Below are 17,120 nucleotides of genomic sequence, written 5' to 3'. Positions count from 1 at the left end.
TCCTCACAGCATTCTGTTCTGTTTACTCCACCTACCTAATTTTCTGTCCTATCTAAGAGCCAAGGCAGTTTCTTTATTAACCAATGAAATCAACTCAAAACAGAAGACCTTCCCACATCAGGAACTCTTATTTTCAATCTGTTCTGCATGTTATGACCGTACACAGGATCACATTTGGAAAACAATGATGTCACTACCTTAAATTTTGAAAGATACTCAACAAATAAGCACGGGCTTAAAATAGAGGACATAGTCTTAGTGACAAACTGTAGTTAATTAGATTTTTGTTTGTTTGTTTATCAGTTAAAATTTGAGGATAAAATAGAAATTCATTCAAAGGGATAAAGAGTTCATTTATGACATGAGTCTCTGAAAGGACTGGAAGAAGAGACCTCGGTCCATTCTCTGTAACTGTGTGGTAGACAAGGTTCATCAATATTGATCTAGAGTTAGAACATTGGTTATAAGTGTTAAAATATATAAATTCATGTGTTTGCATATATACTGTATATGCATGTATATATAATATATATACTGTCTGAATTTTCTTTAGGTAGAAATGAAAAAAACAAATTTTAATAGAAAGAAGTTATTCAAGTATTTTAATTATTAGCATCAATCTTTTGGAATATTGAGGTATCGTGGTTATTTAACTTTTTATAATATGCTTATTTAATTGAATTTGAATTTTAGATATGTTTTATTAAAAGTAGGTCCTACTGAACTACTTATTAAAAGAAAGATAGGTATTTCTTAATGAGTATATATATTGTATATTTTACAGGAACATCAAAGTCCTCCGTAGTCAAGAAGTTCTGGTTCCAACTCACTTCTTCCTTGTGCTCACCTGCTGCAAACAGTCGTCTCAGGTTCTCACGGAATGCACAGACTTGGATGCTTCAGCCTTCATCTTGCCTCATCGGCCAGATCACACCGAGAGCTGTATAGTAAGCAGCCTTCCTAGCCTCCCTCACACGCTGACATGTGAAGTGCATGTTCCTTACATTGCTCGGGAAGAAACAGAACTTCTGTGTGTACATGAGCTTTCAAATTGCATGATGGTGTTAAATGTGCCCCTTGCTTTCTTTTACTATATTATTTATTTAGAGAGCATGCTGTGTGTGCGTGTGTGTAGGCATGTATGCCTTGGTGCATCATGCATGTGGAGGCCTATGGGTATGTGTTAGGAGTTGATCCTCTTCTTCCACTAAGTGGGATTTACGGATAGAACTCAGGTTGTCAAGCTTGGTGACAAGTCCATCTCATTGGTCCTTAAATCGATCTTTGAAAATGACACCTCTTTGCAGAAATCTACCTTGTCATTAAAACCATCAAAAATCAGGTCAGAAACTTCTCCTGTGGCCTATTTGCTAAAATAGAGGGTTGATTTGTGATAGGAATTTTCTTGGATTCCAAAACTAGACTTATAAACCCACTATTATAAATGTCTTAAAGTTGTAGTCAGGCAGTATTTAAATAAGTTTCTACATGTAGCGTCATTATGAGCATCTTTCTTACCATATTTGTCATTTCAGTGGGTTTTTTTTTTGGAATAATTGTTTATATTCTTCATCATTTCTTCTCTTTGAGAAATTAAATTGCTACTAAAAATACATCAGTTGTCCATTATATTTTAAAATTCCATAGGAATAATGTAGTAGTCTTAAACATTAAGTGCACTCTGAAGCAAATAACTGAAGTATCAATACAGTGACATAAGCAAGTAAGGAGTCTTTCCTGTAACATGAAGTTTAGCGGTATATGTTCGTGGTGCAGTGCTGTGAGTCCGAGAGTACCATGAGGGCCCCAGGGCATTCCTCTCTTCTGTACTGTCACGCCTAGCATGTGACTTTGACTCACATGAGCTAAAAATAGTTTCTGATTTTTAGATTCGACATTTATTTCAATTCTGCACCAACCTGCCAAAATGAAAAGTCCACCCCCAGTTTATTCTTTCGTCAAAATGTTGTTGAGTGGCATGAGTCAAGCATCTAACCCCTTTTCTACTCTACCATCCCCAAAGAAAATGCTTTCCTTTGTTGATGGAAGCACGAATCCTAATACTTTAATGACAACATACTTGGAAGATGCTAAATATTGGATTTGAGCCAGAGGGTGTTTTTAAGGCATGCCACATATAGTTACTGATCCTTCTATTTCACCTCAGAAGGAGCGACTGAAGATTAGTTTCACTGGGCAGAAAAAACAAACCCTTTAGGTGTACTTTTTACCCATTCCTGTGAATAATAGGAACTTCCTACTGATGAGGAGTTCACGAATTTGGCTGTTCCCCCACAAAGCCAGAGTAAGGGTTATGGCAGAGAGGGAACTGAGTGTTGGGCAGTAGGAAACTGGAGTTGATGGGAAATGGGAAGCTGCTGATCTGCTTGGTATGGGAAAAGTCTGTTTATCATTTTCAACCAATAAGCCCCAACAATTCAGGAGGCTTTTAAAACAATTCCATTTATTTATAATGTGTGTGTGTGTGTATGTGTGTGTGTGTGTGTGCGCATGCACACATGTGTGCATGCAAATGCCATATGGATCTTAGAGAACAACTTTCAGGAGTTTATTCTTTTCCTTTCCCCACGTTTGTCCTAGGGGTTAAACTCCTGCATCCAAGTTTGGCAGCACGGGCCTTCACTGCTGAGTTATCATCTTACTGGCCCTGTAGGCTTATTTTGATAAATGTCTTTGCCATTTTCTCATGGCCACTTTCAGAAATGCATATAGCATATGGATGTATGATTTCTACCCATGTTTTAATCTTTAATCTTGATATCTACTTTCATTTTCTAGAAAATCCACCTTTGGTTCTTTTCTGATCTCATATTATCAAGGTCTTTAATTCTCTTTTGAAGTGAAATCACATTTTATGTATTTCCCAACCCCATTTTCATGCAGACATGAAGATAACATATTCCTGTGGGAACGAGTTTGTGTAATATAGTTGCTCACATTCTTATATTTGATCTTTAAAATCATCCTAACACAGGCCCAGGAAAGATGCCCAATATTTAAGAACACGGGTTGCTTTTCCAGTGGCCCTGGCTTGGATTTGTAGCACCCACATGGCAGCCAGCAACCATCTGTGTAACTCTAGTTCCAGAAGACCTGATGATCTTGTCTGTTGTGGTACACAGATATGCATGTTGGCAAAACACCCATACATTTAAAATTTAAAAAAATGTAAAACTCAGTAAGTAAATAAACCACCCTAGAAGAATATGGCAAAGGAATACAAATTCACTTGTCAAGTGGATTTCTAATAGGACGAGCATACAACCAGAATTTATATCCATTTTTCCCATTTCTTCTTTACCATGCTATATAGTTCCCATTTTCTGTTTTGTTTGTTTGCTTGGTTGGTTTTTAGTTTTTGGAGGCAGTGTTTCTCTGTGTAACCATCACCCTGGCTGTCCTGAACTCTCTCTGTAGACCAGGTTGATCTTGGACTCTCAAAGATCCTCCTGTCTCTGTCTCCTGAGTGCTGGAATTAAAGGTCAGCACTACCACCACCCAGCTTTTGGGTATTTTTTAAGCCCCCAGGAATGGTTGTTCTTGCTCCTGTGCAATGTGTAGCCAGCTCTCCCCAGTTTTCTCTCTTTCTCTTGAATTGAATACATTTAATTCAACACACATGTATGTATTTTGTATATACTGGGAAATATTCTACTCAAAAGTGTGCATATGTCTAAAATAGATCCTATGAGTCACCATTTCATGGCCTAATGAACTTGTGTGACTGAAGTGGGAAGAGGGGGACCTTATTGGGAAAGTTGGCTAAGTGTTCCCTGGTGATGCTTCTTCTTTTTCCCACCTTCTAGCGAGGGAAGCAGGAATCTTCATGGATTGAAGAGTTGCTGACATTGCACAGAGCGCGGGTCAAAGATGTTGAGCTCATCACGGGACTCAGTTTCTACCATGAACTACAAGAGTCGGTTTCAGACCTGTTGAGGTTGAAAACATATTTGCCGATCTTTAGTCAAGAAGACTGATTTTTTTTTAATTAAAAAATGCACCATAAACCTTTTTGAGAGAATCTTATATTTTATACAGTCCTCTATACTTTCGCATTGTTTGGAAGCTGTCAAGTGGAGTTAAAACGGGGCATCCTTTGTGATGCCTATTGTGGACCATGCGACACTCAGCATGTGTGACACTCGACATGTCAGCAGGGTGCTCCCATCCTGTGGCATGCAGATCTCCTGCCTAAGGAATAAATGCATTATGAACACACTTCACTTCACATGTGGAAGTGCTCTTGGGACTCTCGTAAGGGAGAAGGGACTGTGAACGTGGTCTGGGGACCTGACGTTGGAATCTCGTTATTTGTAATAAAACTAAGTAACAGACTGGGGTACTCCATGTCACATGAAAATTTAGAAAGCGGTTCTGGATTAAGTTTAATTTGGAGTTCCAGTTTTAACTAAAAATTTTTAGGATCCCATTTCTGTCTCCCTTCCAAAAGCCAAATCATGAATCCTGTGCTTCTAAAGCAAGTTGTGATTGGATCTCTTCAGATTGAGTGAGTTTTACAAATTGGACTTTGGTGGAAAATTTGTGAGTTGAATATATCTAGCTATCATAAAAACTGGACTTCACATTTGTACATGCACAAAAAAGTTCCTATTGGCTTCACTAGAAATAAATATTGAAAACAGCCCTGAAAGTGGCTCTCTTGGGCCATTCGAAATTGGGCTTTATTTGGGTGAAACTTCAGAGAACTCCCTGGCACTTGTGCAGTGACATTTTTCATGGAGAAGAGTGTTTTCCTCTGCACGAGGGACCCCATCAGTGGGAGAAGGGCTTGGCCTGGCTCAGCTCTAGGGGTTGAGGCTATGTGGATCTGAAGAGTATTTTTCACCCATCACTTAGCATCCTCACTGTGGACCTGACAACCCAGTGAAGGTGATTTCTCCTCTGCATTGATTGTGCCCTTGCTCCAACCTGTGAACTTTCAAAGGCTATGTTAAATCGTAGGTTTCCTGGGTCCACTTTGGTCTAATATTAGTCTACCAAAGATTTTCATACATCCTTCATAGGATAATCATTCTTTGTGTCCAGAAAGATGTTTAAACAATAAAACTTGTAATCAAAATGTATTTAGTAACTCAGAAAGTGTCATTTTTATTTTAGTTCGCAGTCTCTAAACTATGGTGCATGCATTTTCCAGTGTGTTCTTTCCACGCTCAGGTTTCGTATTTTCTGTCACTGTGTCTAGTGTTCCGTTTGTTTTTGTTTTGCCTTTTATCTTATGCGTTCTGCTGTTGAGACTTCCCGTTTGTTTTACACAGAAGCTGTTGTTTTATTTCTAAAATGTTATTTGTTTTTTTTCTATTTGCTGGGAATTTTTGTCAATTTCATTGATTATCAACATTTTCATTTGTTTCATGTGTATCTGCCTTTGCCTGTCGAAACATTTTTACAATGACTGCTGTCCAGTTCCAGCTCCCTCATTCCAACAACTCCTGATGCCAGTGTTCACATCTATAGAGAGTGGGTGGGTTTTTCCTTTTCTCAACCCGTTTTTTTGTGCTTTTAATTAGTGGTTTTCAATTAAAACCTGGATGTTTTGGGCATTCTGCTTTTAAGACACTGAATCTTGTGTAAATCTTCCCTGACATCATCCTAGCAGGAGTAGTGGGGGCTCCACCTCCTTACTGCAGGCTGCCTGCGACTGGGAGCTGAAGCATCCCACCCTACCTCTACCGGTACTGGGATGAGAAGAGGTAAGCAGGGTGGGAACGCAACTCTCTGTTGGTTCACTGCTGATGCCTCCCTTGCTGGAATGTGAGCGGTACCACTGCTCCCCTGTGATCTCAAGTAATGCTGATATCCTTTCTTACCACTGGGTGGGGATGAGGTACTCACCTCCTCTTCAGCCTTCCCCGTTGCTGCCCTGGCCTTGGAGCTGGGCACTGCTTTAAGTTTGCCATCAGTAGAAGTCTAGGTTCCCCAAGTCTTCGTTGGGGTTTATGTGTTGGGTGGTGGGAGATAGTTCTTTCTGAGCATTTCATTGGAGCCGAATAGATTTTGTTTGTGTCCTACCCCACTCATTCAAGGCTCTTTGGATGGGGAGAGCACACTGGTGTTTCCATGTTGCTCCTTCATCACCAAGTCTGAGATAGACGACCTAAAAGGAAAACTTAGAACACAGCCCAACGCTGTTCTTGAGTCCTGAGGTACTCAGGTCCCCTAGCTATTATTCAGTCCTCCTGTGCTTGTTTTGTCTATAATCTAAGGCCCTTTCTGCTTCCCTTTTGTAGAAGTGTCTCATTGATTCTTTTAGATTCTTTAAAACACTCAGAGTTACATGGCTCTCTTGGTGTGAGGCAGCCTAGCACAGCATCACTAAATGGATAGGTGCCATTTTCTGAACAAGACACCAAAGTGGCAAAAAGGAACTGGTTGTAGTTGCTATAGCTTTGAGGAAACAGAGATGGCAGCATAAGTGGGAGTGGGCCCTAAAGAGTAGGGACTGTTAGTGAAACCAGGAAAGAGATACTGGGCACTCCTTGGCAAATAAATAAATACACATAAACACACACACACACGCACACACGCAAACACACACGCACACACACACACACATGCAGGCATGCACACATACAAGCACACGCACACACGCGCACACACACACGCAGGCATGCACGCACGTATACTCACTCACTCACACTCCGCAGTAGGCAGAATTAATTCAGAATCCATAGCTCTTGGGGGCTGCCAGCATATGAAAGGTGGCTTTATCCTATCTTTTTCTGGTGAAGGCTGTTATGCAAAATGAAACCCCCCCTTTAATGCCGGGAAGGTGGTGGAGCATGCCTTTAAACCAAACACTCGGGAGGCAGAGGCAGACAGTTCGTTAAGCTTGAGGGCAGCATGGTCTAAAGGGTGAGTTCCAGGACATGAGTAAACCCTGTCTTAAAAAAAAAAGTAAAAAGAGTAGGAAGAAGAGGAGGGAAGTGTTAGTTAGAAGAGGGGAAGGGGCAAGAGAAAAAGGAAGAGACTAGAAGGCTGGTGGACAGGAAGGAGAAGAGGGGAGAGCAGGACCAGGGAAGGAGGGGAAAGAAGGGGTAGGGGAAGAGAAAAGAAGTCTGGACTCCTATGACTTCCTCACTAGCCAAATCCCAGCGCCCTCTAAATCACCATTTCATTAAGCCCTCTCAAGTGTAACCTTACCATAATGTATTGCTTAGGCTTATCATTCTTAGTAATTTAAAAATCTTAATCTTAAAGGCGTTCAAGTACCAGAGAAAGACCATAATAGGAAGAATACAAAGCTTCAGAGTCTGCAGAGCTAGTGAGTCTGAGGAGGTCATGGGCCAGTTCGTTGACAGGGCTGTGGGGAAGGCACTTTTTTAAGGAGTTGGAATGAGGTAGGCAGAGCATATGACTGTCTCCTCGAGACGTTTGTCCCCATGACTTTTTTTCTCTTATTAGCCACAGTAAACTTCTGTCCTGTGGGTACGTGCTTATCTACCAGAGGAACTGGCAACTTGAACTTTGAGACAATCTCACCGACTGCTCTTCATGTGGAAGCTCGTAATAGGAACAGGGTGATGGTAATGCATTTATATGCACTAAATAAAATTTTATCGTGGCTACAAAGCACGGGTATTTGGAGAATGATTTGGGGCAGTCTAAACATTGTAAAAGGCAAGAAAACATTTCTTCTCCAGGATATAGGTGTGTCTACACTAAGAAATGTGGACTCACTAATAAAACTTTAATATGCTGACTCCTGGCAGCTTTCCTAGGTGGCCATGTGTGCTGTGCAGGGTGGGGCAGGGGAGGGGTGGGTTCCCCATAGAAAATGATACTGAGTCCAAGTGCTGTTGACACTAAACCACAGCTGCATGGTTGGAAGGAGAAAAAGAAGTAAAGTTCACTTCGGGTTTATGGAGTAAACACTGTCACCCTGTAAGCTGTGTCCTCTTGGAGGGGGGGCAAGTACATGTGATCTTCATTCTCGTGTCTCCAATAGTCTAAAACCAGACGAAAGGTCACCAGGTTGTAGCAACTATAGACATCTTCAGTGGGAGATTGTTAACATTTATCCTTTCCACTATTTATCCTTTCCACTGTGACTGAAGAAAAAAAAAAGAATATTTAGAAATGGTATCTATTACCAGAAATTATTAGCACATGAAATATGTCTTAATTTCGTACAAATGGAAGAATCAACATGGAAGTCACAGAAATCTACATAAAAAAAGCTTAGCTTTTCTTCTGTTGCTTCGTATGGTTTTCTTGGCTTCTTCCTGTTTTGTAAAGAAACTTCTGATCACGTTAGTTTAAAGTATGACTGACTTCCACTTACTGCCCCTCTTCCGCGATGCTGTTTGAATTTAATTTTATGCTCAAGGATAAATATAAGTTCAGGGAGAATTTCAAGGTTATAATAAGAATAATTAATACTTTGATTTAAATTTCTAATTCTATTAGCTACCGAAAATTCAGAATTCAGCATCTGGAGAGATGGCTCAGCAGTTAAGAGCATTGACTGCTCTTCCAGAGGACCCAGGTTCACTTTCCATCCCCCTCATTGAGGCTCACAGTTCTCTAACTCCAGTTGCTCAGGATCCAGCAGCTTCTTCTGGCCTCTGCATGTGGTGTGTGCAAGCAAAACACTCATACACATAAGATAAAAAGAAAAGAATCAGAATTCCAAAGTAGAATTCATTTCATCCTTCACATAGTAAAGATGAAGAACAGTATTATACAAGAAGAAAGTGTTAATGCTAATTTTGTCTTAGAATATCTAGATATTTTTCACTATAAAAATGTTTATGGAGCTGGACTTGGAGGCACTCTCAGCACTGAGGCAGGAGGATCATGAGTTCAAGGTCAACTTGAAATATATATAAAATGCTATCTGAAATCAAAGCAACAAAAAACCAAGCTGGGTAGTAGTGGTGCATGCCTTTAATCCCAGCATTTGGGAAGCAAAGGCAGCTGAATCTCTGTTAGTTCAAGGTCAGCCTAGTCTACAGAGCTAGTTTCAGGGCTATACAAACAGAGCAATCCTGTCTCAAAAAAAAAAAAAAAAAAGAGAGAGATAAAAAGAATGAAACTGTTCACAGCTATAAATGGAACAGTGTGCTGCTTGTGGCAAAAAGGCTTAGGAATTAGAAGTTTGTGATGGAAAATTTGAAAGTATTTTAAATGAGATACAATTTCTTAGTCTAATGGGTGCACTTCATTGCTCAAATTTGCAGTTTTTAAAGATTTTGGATGACTCTTCTAACTTTGGATACTTGTCATAGACTGATCTGTACCTGGACATTTTTGCTGTTTTGACAAGCTACTCATGAATATTAAGTTGCAAACAGAAGCAAGGCTGTGAATCCATGGAGCTTCCTGCACTTATTTCTAAGACATAGCCATTGTGTTATCAACAGCCCACATTAACACAGAAATCTGATAATATTTAACCAGATCAGGACTAGCAGTGGATTCTGAAGCTGTGCTTTTCCCATATCAGAGTGTGACGCATTCAGGGTAAGTTGGGGTAGCGGGAAGGACAGGTGGAATTTCCCTAGGTGCTCACTTGTGAACAATAACCTTTAACAGCGGTTCTCAACCTATGAGTAGTGACCACTTTGGGGTCACATATCAGATATTTACATTACAATTCATAACAGTATCAAAATTGCAATTATGAAGTGGTAACAACCTGAAAAACTATATTAAAGGGCTGCAGTATTAGGAAGAAAGAGAGTCACTGACTTAGTACAAGATCTATAAGACTCTCAAGATATGAAATAAGAGACAATGTCTGTTCCAAGTGTAGGCAGACTTGTCCATCAAGACTGCTGGCTCAGTTCTGTCCTGCCAGCCATTCCCCACATAATCACACTGAGGCTTAATATTAATTATAAATGCTCAGTCAATAGCTCAGGCTTATTACTAATTAGATCTTACAACCTAAATTAATCCATTTCTAATTATCTTTAAATTAGTATCAATAATCTACTCTTTTATTCTCATTATTTCTATATCATATTCCCTGCTTTTTTCCTTTAGAGAGAGCTCTTTGAATTTAACTCTTGTCTAACTTAATTAATTAACTTATTTTCTCTGACTATGACCAATAGTAACTTGTAACCAACCCCCCTTAAATGATAACAAACCTCTATAACCCATCTTTTTTAGAATATTTGTGTTTTTTCTAGACTGCTTCCTGTTGTCTGGGGGCACTGAATCTTTGGAGAAACATTGAGAAATTTGGGATAATTATTAAGACTTGGTTGTAGTGTTTTGTGAGGCTGAATCATCTCAGCTAACAGCCTTGAAGCTGTTCTGGATGCTGGATTACCTGGGCCATCTGTTTTTATTGGTGTTTTGTCTCTTTGTTCTAAAAATACATAAACTTTTAAAGGAAATATACATTACAAGTATAGAATATAGGGTATGTACAAGTCAGCTAAATATATATATATATATATTATGTGTTTTTTTTTTTTTTTTTTTTTTGGTTTTTCGAGACAGGGTTTCTCTGTGGTTTTGGAGCCTGTCCTGGAACTAGCTCTTGTAGACCAGGCTGGTCTTGAACTCACAGAGATCCGCCTGCCTCTGCCTCCCAAGTGCTGGGATTAAAGGCGTGTGCCACCACCGCCCGGCATGTTATGTGTTCTATAGTTTTTTATTTTAGGTTTATTTCTTCATGTTGGTTGCCAGGATTTTAGGGGGTCTTCCCTAATCAAACCTGATCCATATCAACCTGGAACAGATCCATAGCCTCTCATCTCCCGTGGATATAAAAGCAGAACCTCTTCTCCAAAGTAACATATCTTTTGACATCCATTTTGAAGTCAAGACATTTTTTAAAATATATAGGTTACTTCAATCCAGCAGTTTTCATAATACAATGTGTCTGAGCAGCTGTTGCTCCTTCATTAGCAATCAGAAAATCTAAAGACAACACAGTAACATACAGAATCCAGATTCTCTGTGTATTTCCCATCTTTATGCAACTTATTATATTTTTATTACTTTAGTCCTTTTAAAGGACTTTAATATTATTATTATTATTGAACTACTTTTTATTTCTATGAACTACTATGATTGTCTCTACCTTTTTTTTTTCTCTCCCAACTCTATTTAAAATTTTAAACACATTGTAACCCATTTAGAGGTTTTTTTCCCATATGGATCTGTCTTTTACTGAGCACCTGAATTGTTTTTGATCCCATGAGATGAATCTTAAACTGCTTTGTCAGCAGTATGACTCAGCATAGTGTTTGGCATCAGGTGGCTAGCTCCTCCCACAAGCAGCCACTGGGAGACAAGTCTAGGTACTGCAGTCAACACGACAGACAGGAGACTAGGAAACTGTGTTTGGTTCCTTTTTGTATGTTTAGAACTTTTTAAGGCTTTCTCAGGTTTTATGTGGATGTAGGTGCCGGATGTTTTGGCACCACATATTGGTGGAGTTCCTCTGTGTCTTGGCAGTCACTCACAAATAACCATTCAGAGACTTATTAATTATAAATGCTTGGTTGATAGCTTAGCTTATTATTATCTAGCTCTTACAGCTTAAAGCAACCCATTTCTATTCATCTATGTGCTGCCCCAAGGCGCATGGCTTTTACCACTCCTGCATGTCCCTCTTCCTTTCCCTCTGCCTGGTGACTCCTCTGCCCTGAAAATCCCGCCTACCAATCAGCCAATCAGTTTTTTTTTAACAACAATGAAGACAATTTATATTTATACTGTGCAAAGATTGTTCTACAGCACCAAGGTGACTTGTACTTGTTATGTGACTGTAACCTGCCTGCAGATGTATAACACAACTTGGTGATATCCTGTAGCCTCAGCAAAGTGTGGATAGATGGCAATGTATACCTAGAAGTTGTACCTGTACTCTAGACACAAAACCAAATGCAAGATTGCTAATGGCAGTGTCTACAACCATCAGAGGAAATAGAGTAGTTTCAAGATTACTCAGTTGCTTTGCACATTTTGGCAATAAAATACCTAATTAAAACAACTTAGGAGAGAATATATTTATCCCAGATTATAGTTATAAGGGAATTCAGTTCATTGTGGCAAAAATTACTCAGCAGCAGGGGCATTAGGCCTGCCTATTACCTGCAGTAAGGAAGAAGAGATAAAGAAGGAAGTGTGGCAGCCAACAAAACCTCAAAGCCTGCCCAATGTTTTCTCTTGCTAGAGTGCCATGTTCCTGAAGATTCCACGACCTTCGCAGACAGCCCCAACAATGGGGTGATGTGTTCAAACACCTACAGGGAGCACAGTACATTCAAACCACAGGAATGATTCGCTTACAAGCTTAAAGGCTCCAAGGACCTGCATGAGCTTTTCCTAAAGAGAACACCACCATTATAAACTTCATAAGGCAAGAGAGATGGCCCAAGAAGCTGTGCTATAAACAATTCCTAGCCTAGGCTCCTGATAAGCTTTTTGAGACTATAGCCTTTGAGCTTATTTCCCAGAATGGGAGCTGATAAACTTTATGGTCTGAGTGTACTATTTCACAGAGACTATAATTCAGTGAATCATTGATCAATAAATCAGGATCATTTTCCCTAGTGGTTATAAACATGCTTTCATATTGACAGATTATTTTTTAGATATTCATTGTCATGGTGCCAAAGTCATGTGTTATTAAGAACATAAGAAAACCTTTACACTCATTTATAGTACAGACATCAATCTGTGTTCCTTAAAAAGGTACTCAGGTGAGGAAAATGCCAACCCTTTTTCTTCATGGGCCAACTCTTCCAAAACATTCACTTGGGAGCAAAAGCATTGCAGAAGAGCTTAGAGATAATTACATAGAATAACATGGTATTTTCAATGGGATATTTTCATTTTTATATGTATTTAATTCTGTTTTTGTTTTCTTGTTTGTTTTTGAGACAAGGTCATGAGTGCCCAGGCTGCCCTCAATACCTATGTGATGGCAGAAGTTACAAAATGATCCCACACTAGTTCAGAATTACGTTATTTATTTAGGAGAGACTTACAGATCACTGTCCTAGATCACGGTCCTCTTCATGAAGGGGGAACAGGAACAAGAGTCTGGCAGCCAGAAGTGAGAGCCAGAAGCAAGAGAGCGATTGCAAGCTTTACAGCAGCATTTATATATAAGAGACCATGCCCAAGTGGGTTGGTATGTTAAAGGCTATTGGCTGAAGGAGCAGAAGAAGCTCCCACAGCACCTATGTACCTGAGGTTGACCTGGAACTCATGATCCTCCTTCTACCTCCCAAGTACTTTTATTTATAGGTATTTACCACTGCACAAAACAAATTTGTTTTAATTAATAAAAGTTAAATTGCCTCTCAAGGCAATATACCTTTATACATATTCTGGTGAGTCCACCCTATGGAAGGTCTGCTGGCTTGTGAATGGAAGAGTGAAGAAAATATTTGCCATCTTAATCATGAAGCACTCTTCGGAGCTGAAGAGTGCTCTCCAGCTTCACAGTGCCAGCAGAAGCACTCACTTGTCAAAAGTGGATGTGTGTGTAGGTGCCTGGGCTATCACACACACCAACTCCACCTCAGACCTTCTGGAAAGAGGTAAGAACTGTCAGGAGCCAGTCAGTAGCTGGAACAAGTCAATTCCCATCAGCTTCCGGGCATCTTCTTAGGGAGGGGCCATGCTTCTCTACTACTTCCTGTCTTGAAACCCAGGGTTATGAAGTGAGCCTAGGCTCAGAGTAAGAGAAGTAAATGGTGCCAGGTATCCCACAATCATCCTACCCATCCAGTGTCCCATGAACAACTGCCAGTGACAATGGAACATCAATGTTCACATGCCAAGTGAATCATTAATCCTGAGTTACCAAAGGCATCTCTGAAGACGGATAACATGATGCTGCTCATGATCATTCCTATCCCAGCTGCTGCTGGCTGCTTCTTTTGCTGCAAATTTGTGCTAAATGGTTTCCATGCTTTCTCAATAAGTCTGTGATAGGAACACTCAAATCCTAACCCTGGTGAGGAACTTGAACCTGGCCAATCATGTGTTTTAGACAGGCACAGTAATAAAGCTTCACAGAGTTACGCATAAATAAATGTAACACATCTTAAACTGATATTCCCCAATCTGGCACTTGTTTGCATTTATCAATGTGGAAAATTTTAGAACATGTAAATATAAACAACAGCTTCCTAAGTAGCAGTGGTCCATTTTGGTGAAGGAGATAACAAACTACTTACCCTTTTCCTCTTTGCCTCTGGGCTTTTCTGTTCCTCCCCTTCACCCTCATTCCTCTTCAGTTTCTTGTTGTGGAATTTTAGTTTAAGATGTTACATTCATTGATGCTGTGGAACATTTGTTTAATGATGTAAAGTTGTATTGCGTTCTTCTGTGTTGTATTTGTTTTACTCTGTGATGCTGTGTTACTTTGCCTGCCTAAAACACCTGATTGGTCTAATAAAGAGCTGAACGGCCAATAACTAGATAGGAGAGAGAAAGAGGTGTGGCTGGCTGGCAGAGAAAACAAATAGTAGGAGAAATTTAGGGAAGAAGAGAGGAGGATGCCAGGGGCCAGCCACCCAGTCACACAGCTAGTCATGGAGTAAGAAGGAAAGAATGATAGAATAGAGAAAGGTAAAAAGCCCAGAGGCAAAAACATAGTTAAAGAGAAATGGGATAATTTAAGTTTGAAAAACTGACTAGAAACAAGCCAAGCTAAGGCCAGGTGGTGTAGGAGGTCCTTCTGCATTTGTGTTTATTTCATTGGTTGAATAAAGAAGCTGCCTTGGCCTTTTGATAGGGCAGCCCTTAGGTGGGTAGAGCAGACAGAACAGAATTCTGGGAGGAAGAAGGCAGGCAGAGAGCCGAGCCACTATGGAGCCGCTGGCCATGAAGCTGCCAGGTCAGACATGCTGAATCTTTCCCAGTAAGACACGACCTCATGGTGACATACAGATTATTAGAAATGGGTTGAATCAAGATGTAAGAATTAGCCAAGAAGAGGCTAGATATAATGGTCCAGGCAGTGTTTAAATGAATACAGTTTCTGTGTAATTATTTCGAGTGTAAAGTAGCCAGGCAGTGGGACGCAGCCTGCCAATCTCATACAAGAGCTGGGCATTCATAAGTAAGAATAAGCCTCTATGAACTTATTTGGGACAAAGTCTCTTCTCACTCTTGTACTGGCTTTTGACCTTACTAATACTGCAACCCTTTAATACAGTGTCTCATGTTGTGACCCCATCCATAACATTATTTCATTGTTACTTCATAACTATAATTTTGCTACTTTTATGATCTGTATTGTAAATATCAGATATGCAGGATATCTGATATACAATCCCTGTACAAAGGTCCTTTGACCTCTGAAGGGGTTGCCTGCAGGGCAATACTATACAGGCCACATATTTCTGTATTGTATGAACAGCCAGGCTCTCAAGCCACAATGGCAACTGAGTGGTAAAAGCATGAGTCTGTCACCTGAGCTCAGGATGCTAATGTTGTGCTGCTCCTTCTGTGTAATTATGGAGATCCCCTGAAAAGAGGTGTTAATTCCAAGATAGTGACAGAGCTGTGAATGTGACTTTAGTCCTGCTACCCCAGAAACAGAATGCTAATGAACTTCTTCCTCAGTTTACCTTGGAGGATAAAAGATGTTTGAATAATAAACGCGGGTGATCTTCAGGATTTGAATGAACCCTGAGACTCTCTTCCCATATTGCTGTGTGAACTGTGTCTCAATTATTCCCAGGCCTCCACACCTGCCCAGAGAGATAGTCTATGGTAGGCTTTGGACCCTGACAGTTGCTGCCTTCAAATTGGGAGCTGCTGTCTAGAAGTGCTGCAAGCATTTCCCTAGGAGTTGATCACACTATGTAATGGATGCTGTGTTGGAAGCATTGTGAGACCTCCTCGGCCTTCCCTACAGTCATGAGAGGCAGTCTAGGTTGCTAGGCAAAGAAAGATGGTGTTAAGAGGGAGGCTACACTGACAGCTGTCATTAAGACCTCACACAAGGGCAAGACCACCTCAGACTCTCAGGCTCTAATGGAGATGCTCCATACCTCTTGCTGAGTGAGTGATGGCAGGAAAGAGCACAGCAAAGCCACCTGGATGAGCATAGACTGTCCTCAGGATTCTGGGAAATGGACGTTGTTGTGTGAAGCCAGCACATTTCTATTGGTTGTTGTTACCTTAATGAGATATGACATTTAGTTTGTAACCCAAATCTTTCAGAAGAGGGAGGAGAAAAATGCCAATACACAGTCTGTTTCCTTTACTTTTGAAATTTTTCCATTTTTGAAATTAAAATATTAATCCATTTTCTCCCTCTTGTTCCTCCCTCCAGCCCTCCCCCTGTAACGTGTCTACTGCTCCTAATGCTCTCTGAATACTTTTCTTCTTCTATAGGAAGATTGGTAAGAAAAGTCAGAGATGCGGCTGTGTTCTCATTCAGAACCTTTCCTCTATTTCAGAAGCTGTTGTTGATGTTTCTCCAGTGGAGACGGAAGGGAGGGTAAGTCATTCTTGTGCTGAGCTTTTCCTTGTAAGACAATTTGCTTCTTTGAACATATTCCGAATTGTGTGAATTAAATTAATTACAGTCTCATCAGGGAAACAACCTGGGGTCATAGTTCTAGGACATCTGTGTTTTAAAAACTCAGCCAGCGCCATTGGCAGGTAGGATCCTGCCCATCACATCCAGGTCCTGTTGCACAGATCTTCTTTTGGGTAGATGCTAGGCTGGTGGTGATCCTCGGAGAAGCACTTGACATAGATACAATGACCAACAATTCTGTTTGTGCTTCCTTAAGTGTAGATGTTTATTCCACAAAGAGACAATGCTGAGTTAAAAATCGAGACACAAGCTGCTTCCACATGGGGGCTGATTCCATATTCCTGTATAGACAGCAGCAGGATTTGTCATGGCCAAAGGGAGAAAACAAGTTAGGTGTTCACTGACACACGCACAGAACGAGGTGACGCATGCAGTGGTGTGGTGTTCCGCTACGCTGCAACTTGAATGGACCTGGAAGAATCAAGGCCAAACAAAATAAGAAGATTCTCTATTTTTCCACCCATATGAGACCTATCTAAATAAGTCATATTTGTAGACACAGATGTAGGTAACGTGGTGGTTATCTGCAGTTAGGGAAAAGGAAATG

At 40.4% G+C, this 17,120-nt stretch overlaps 1 protein-coding gene across 2 annotated transcripts in view; it reads left to right on the top strand.

The window, feature by feature from the left end:
• Positions 1-5,059, top strand: part of Enpp1 (ectonucleotide pyrophosphatase/phosphodiesterase 1) — a 63,142-nt gene extending 58,083 nt beyond the window's left edge. For both annotated transcript variants that reach the window (XM_057756119.1, XM_057756127.1), the window contains 2 exons: positions 785-947; positions 3,828-5,059. In XM_057756119.1, coding sequence (XP_057612102.1) covers positions 785-947; positions 3,828-3,998 — 334 coding nt within the window. In that variant the 3' untranslated portion in view covers positions 3,999-5,059. The remainder of the gene's footprint in view (positions 1-784; positions 948-3,827) is intronic.
• Positions 5,060-17,120: the final 12,061 nt, after the last annotated feature.

This window comes from Chionomys nivalis, chromosome 2 (assembly GCF_950005125.1).
Source record: "Chionomys nivalis chromosome 2, mChiNiv1.1, whole genome shotgun sequence".
Classification (NCBI taxonomy): Eukaryota; Metazoa; Chordata; class Mammalia; order Rodentia; family Cricetidae; genus Chionomys; species Chionomys nivalis.
This window is presented reverse-complemented; position numbering and strand designations above follow the sequence as displayed.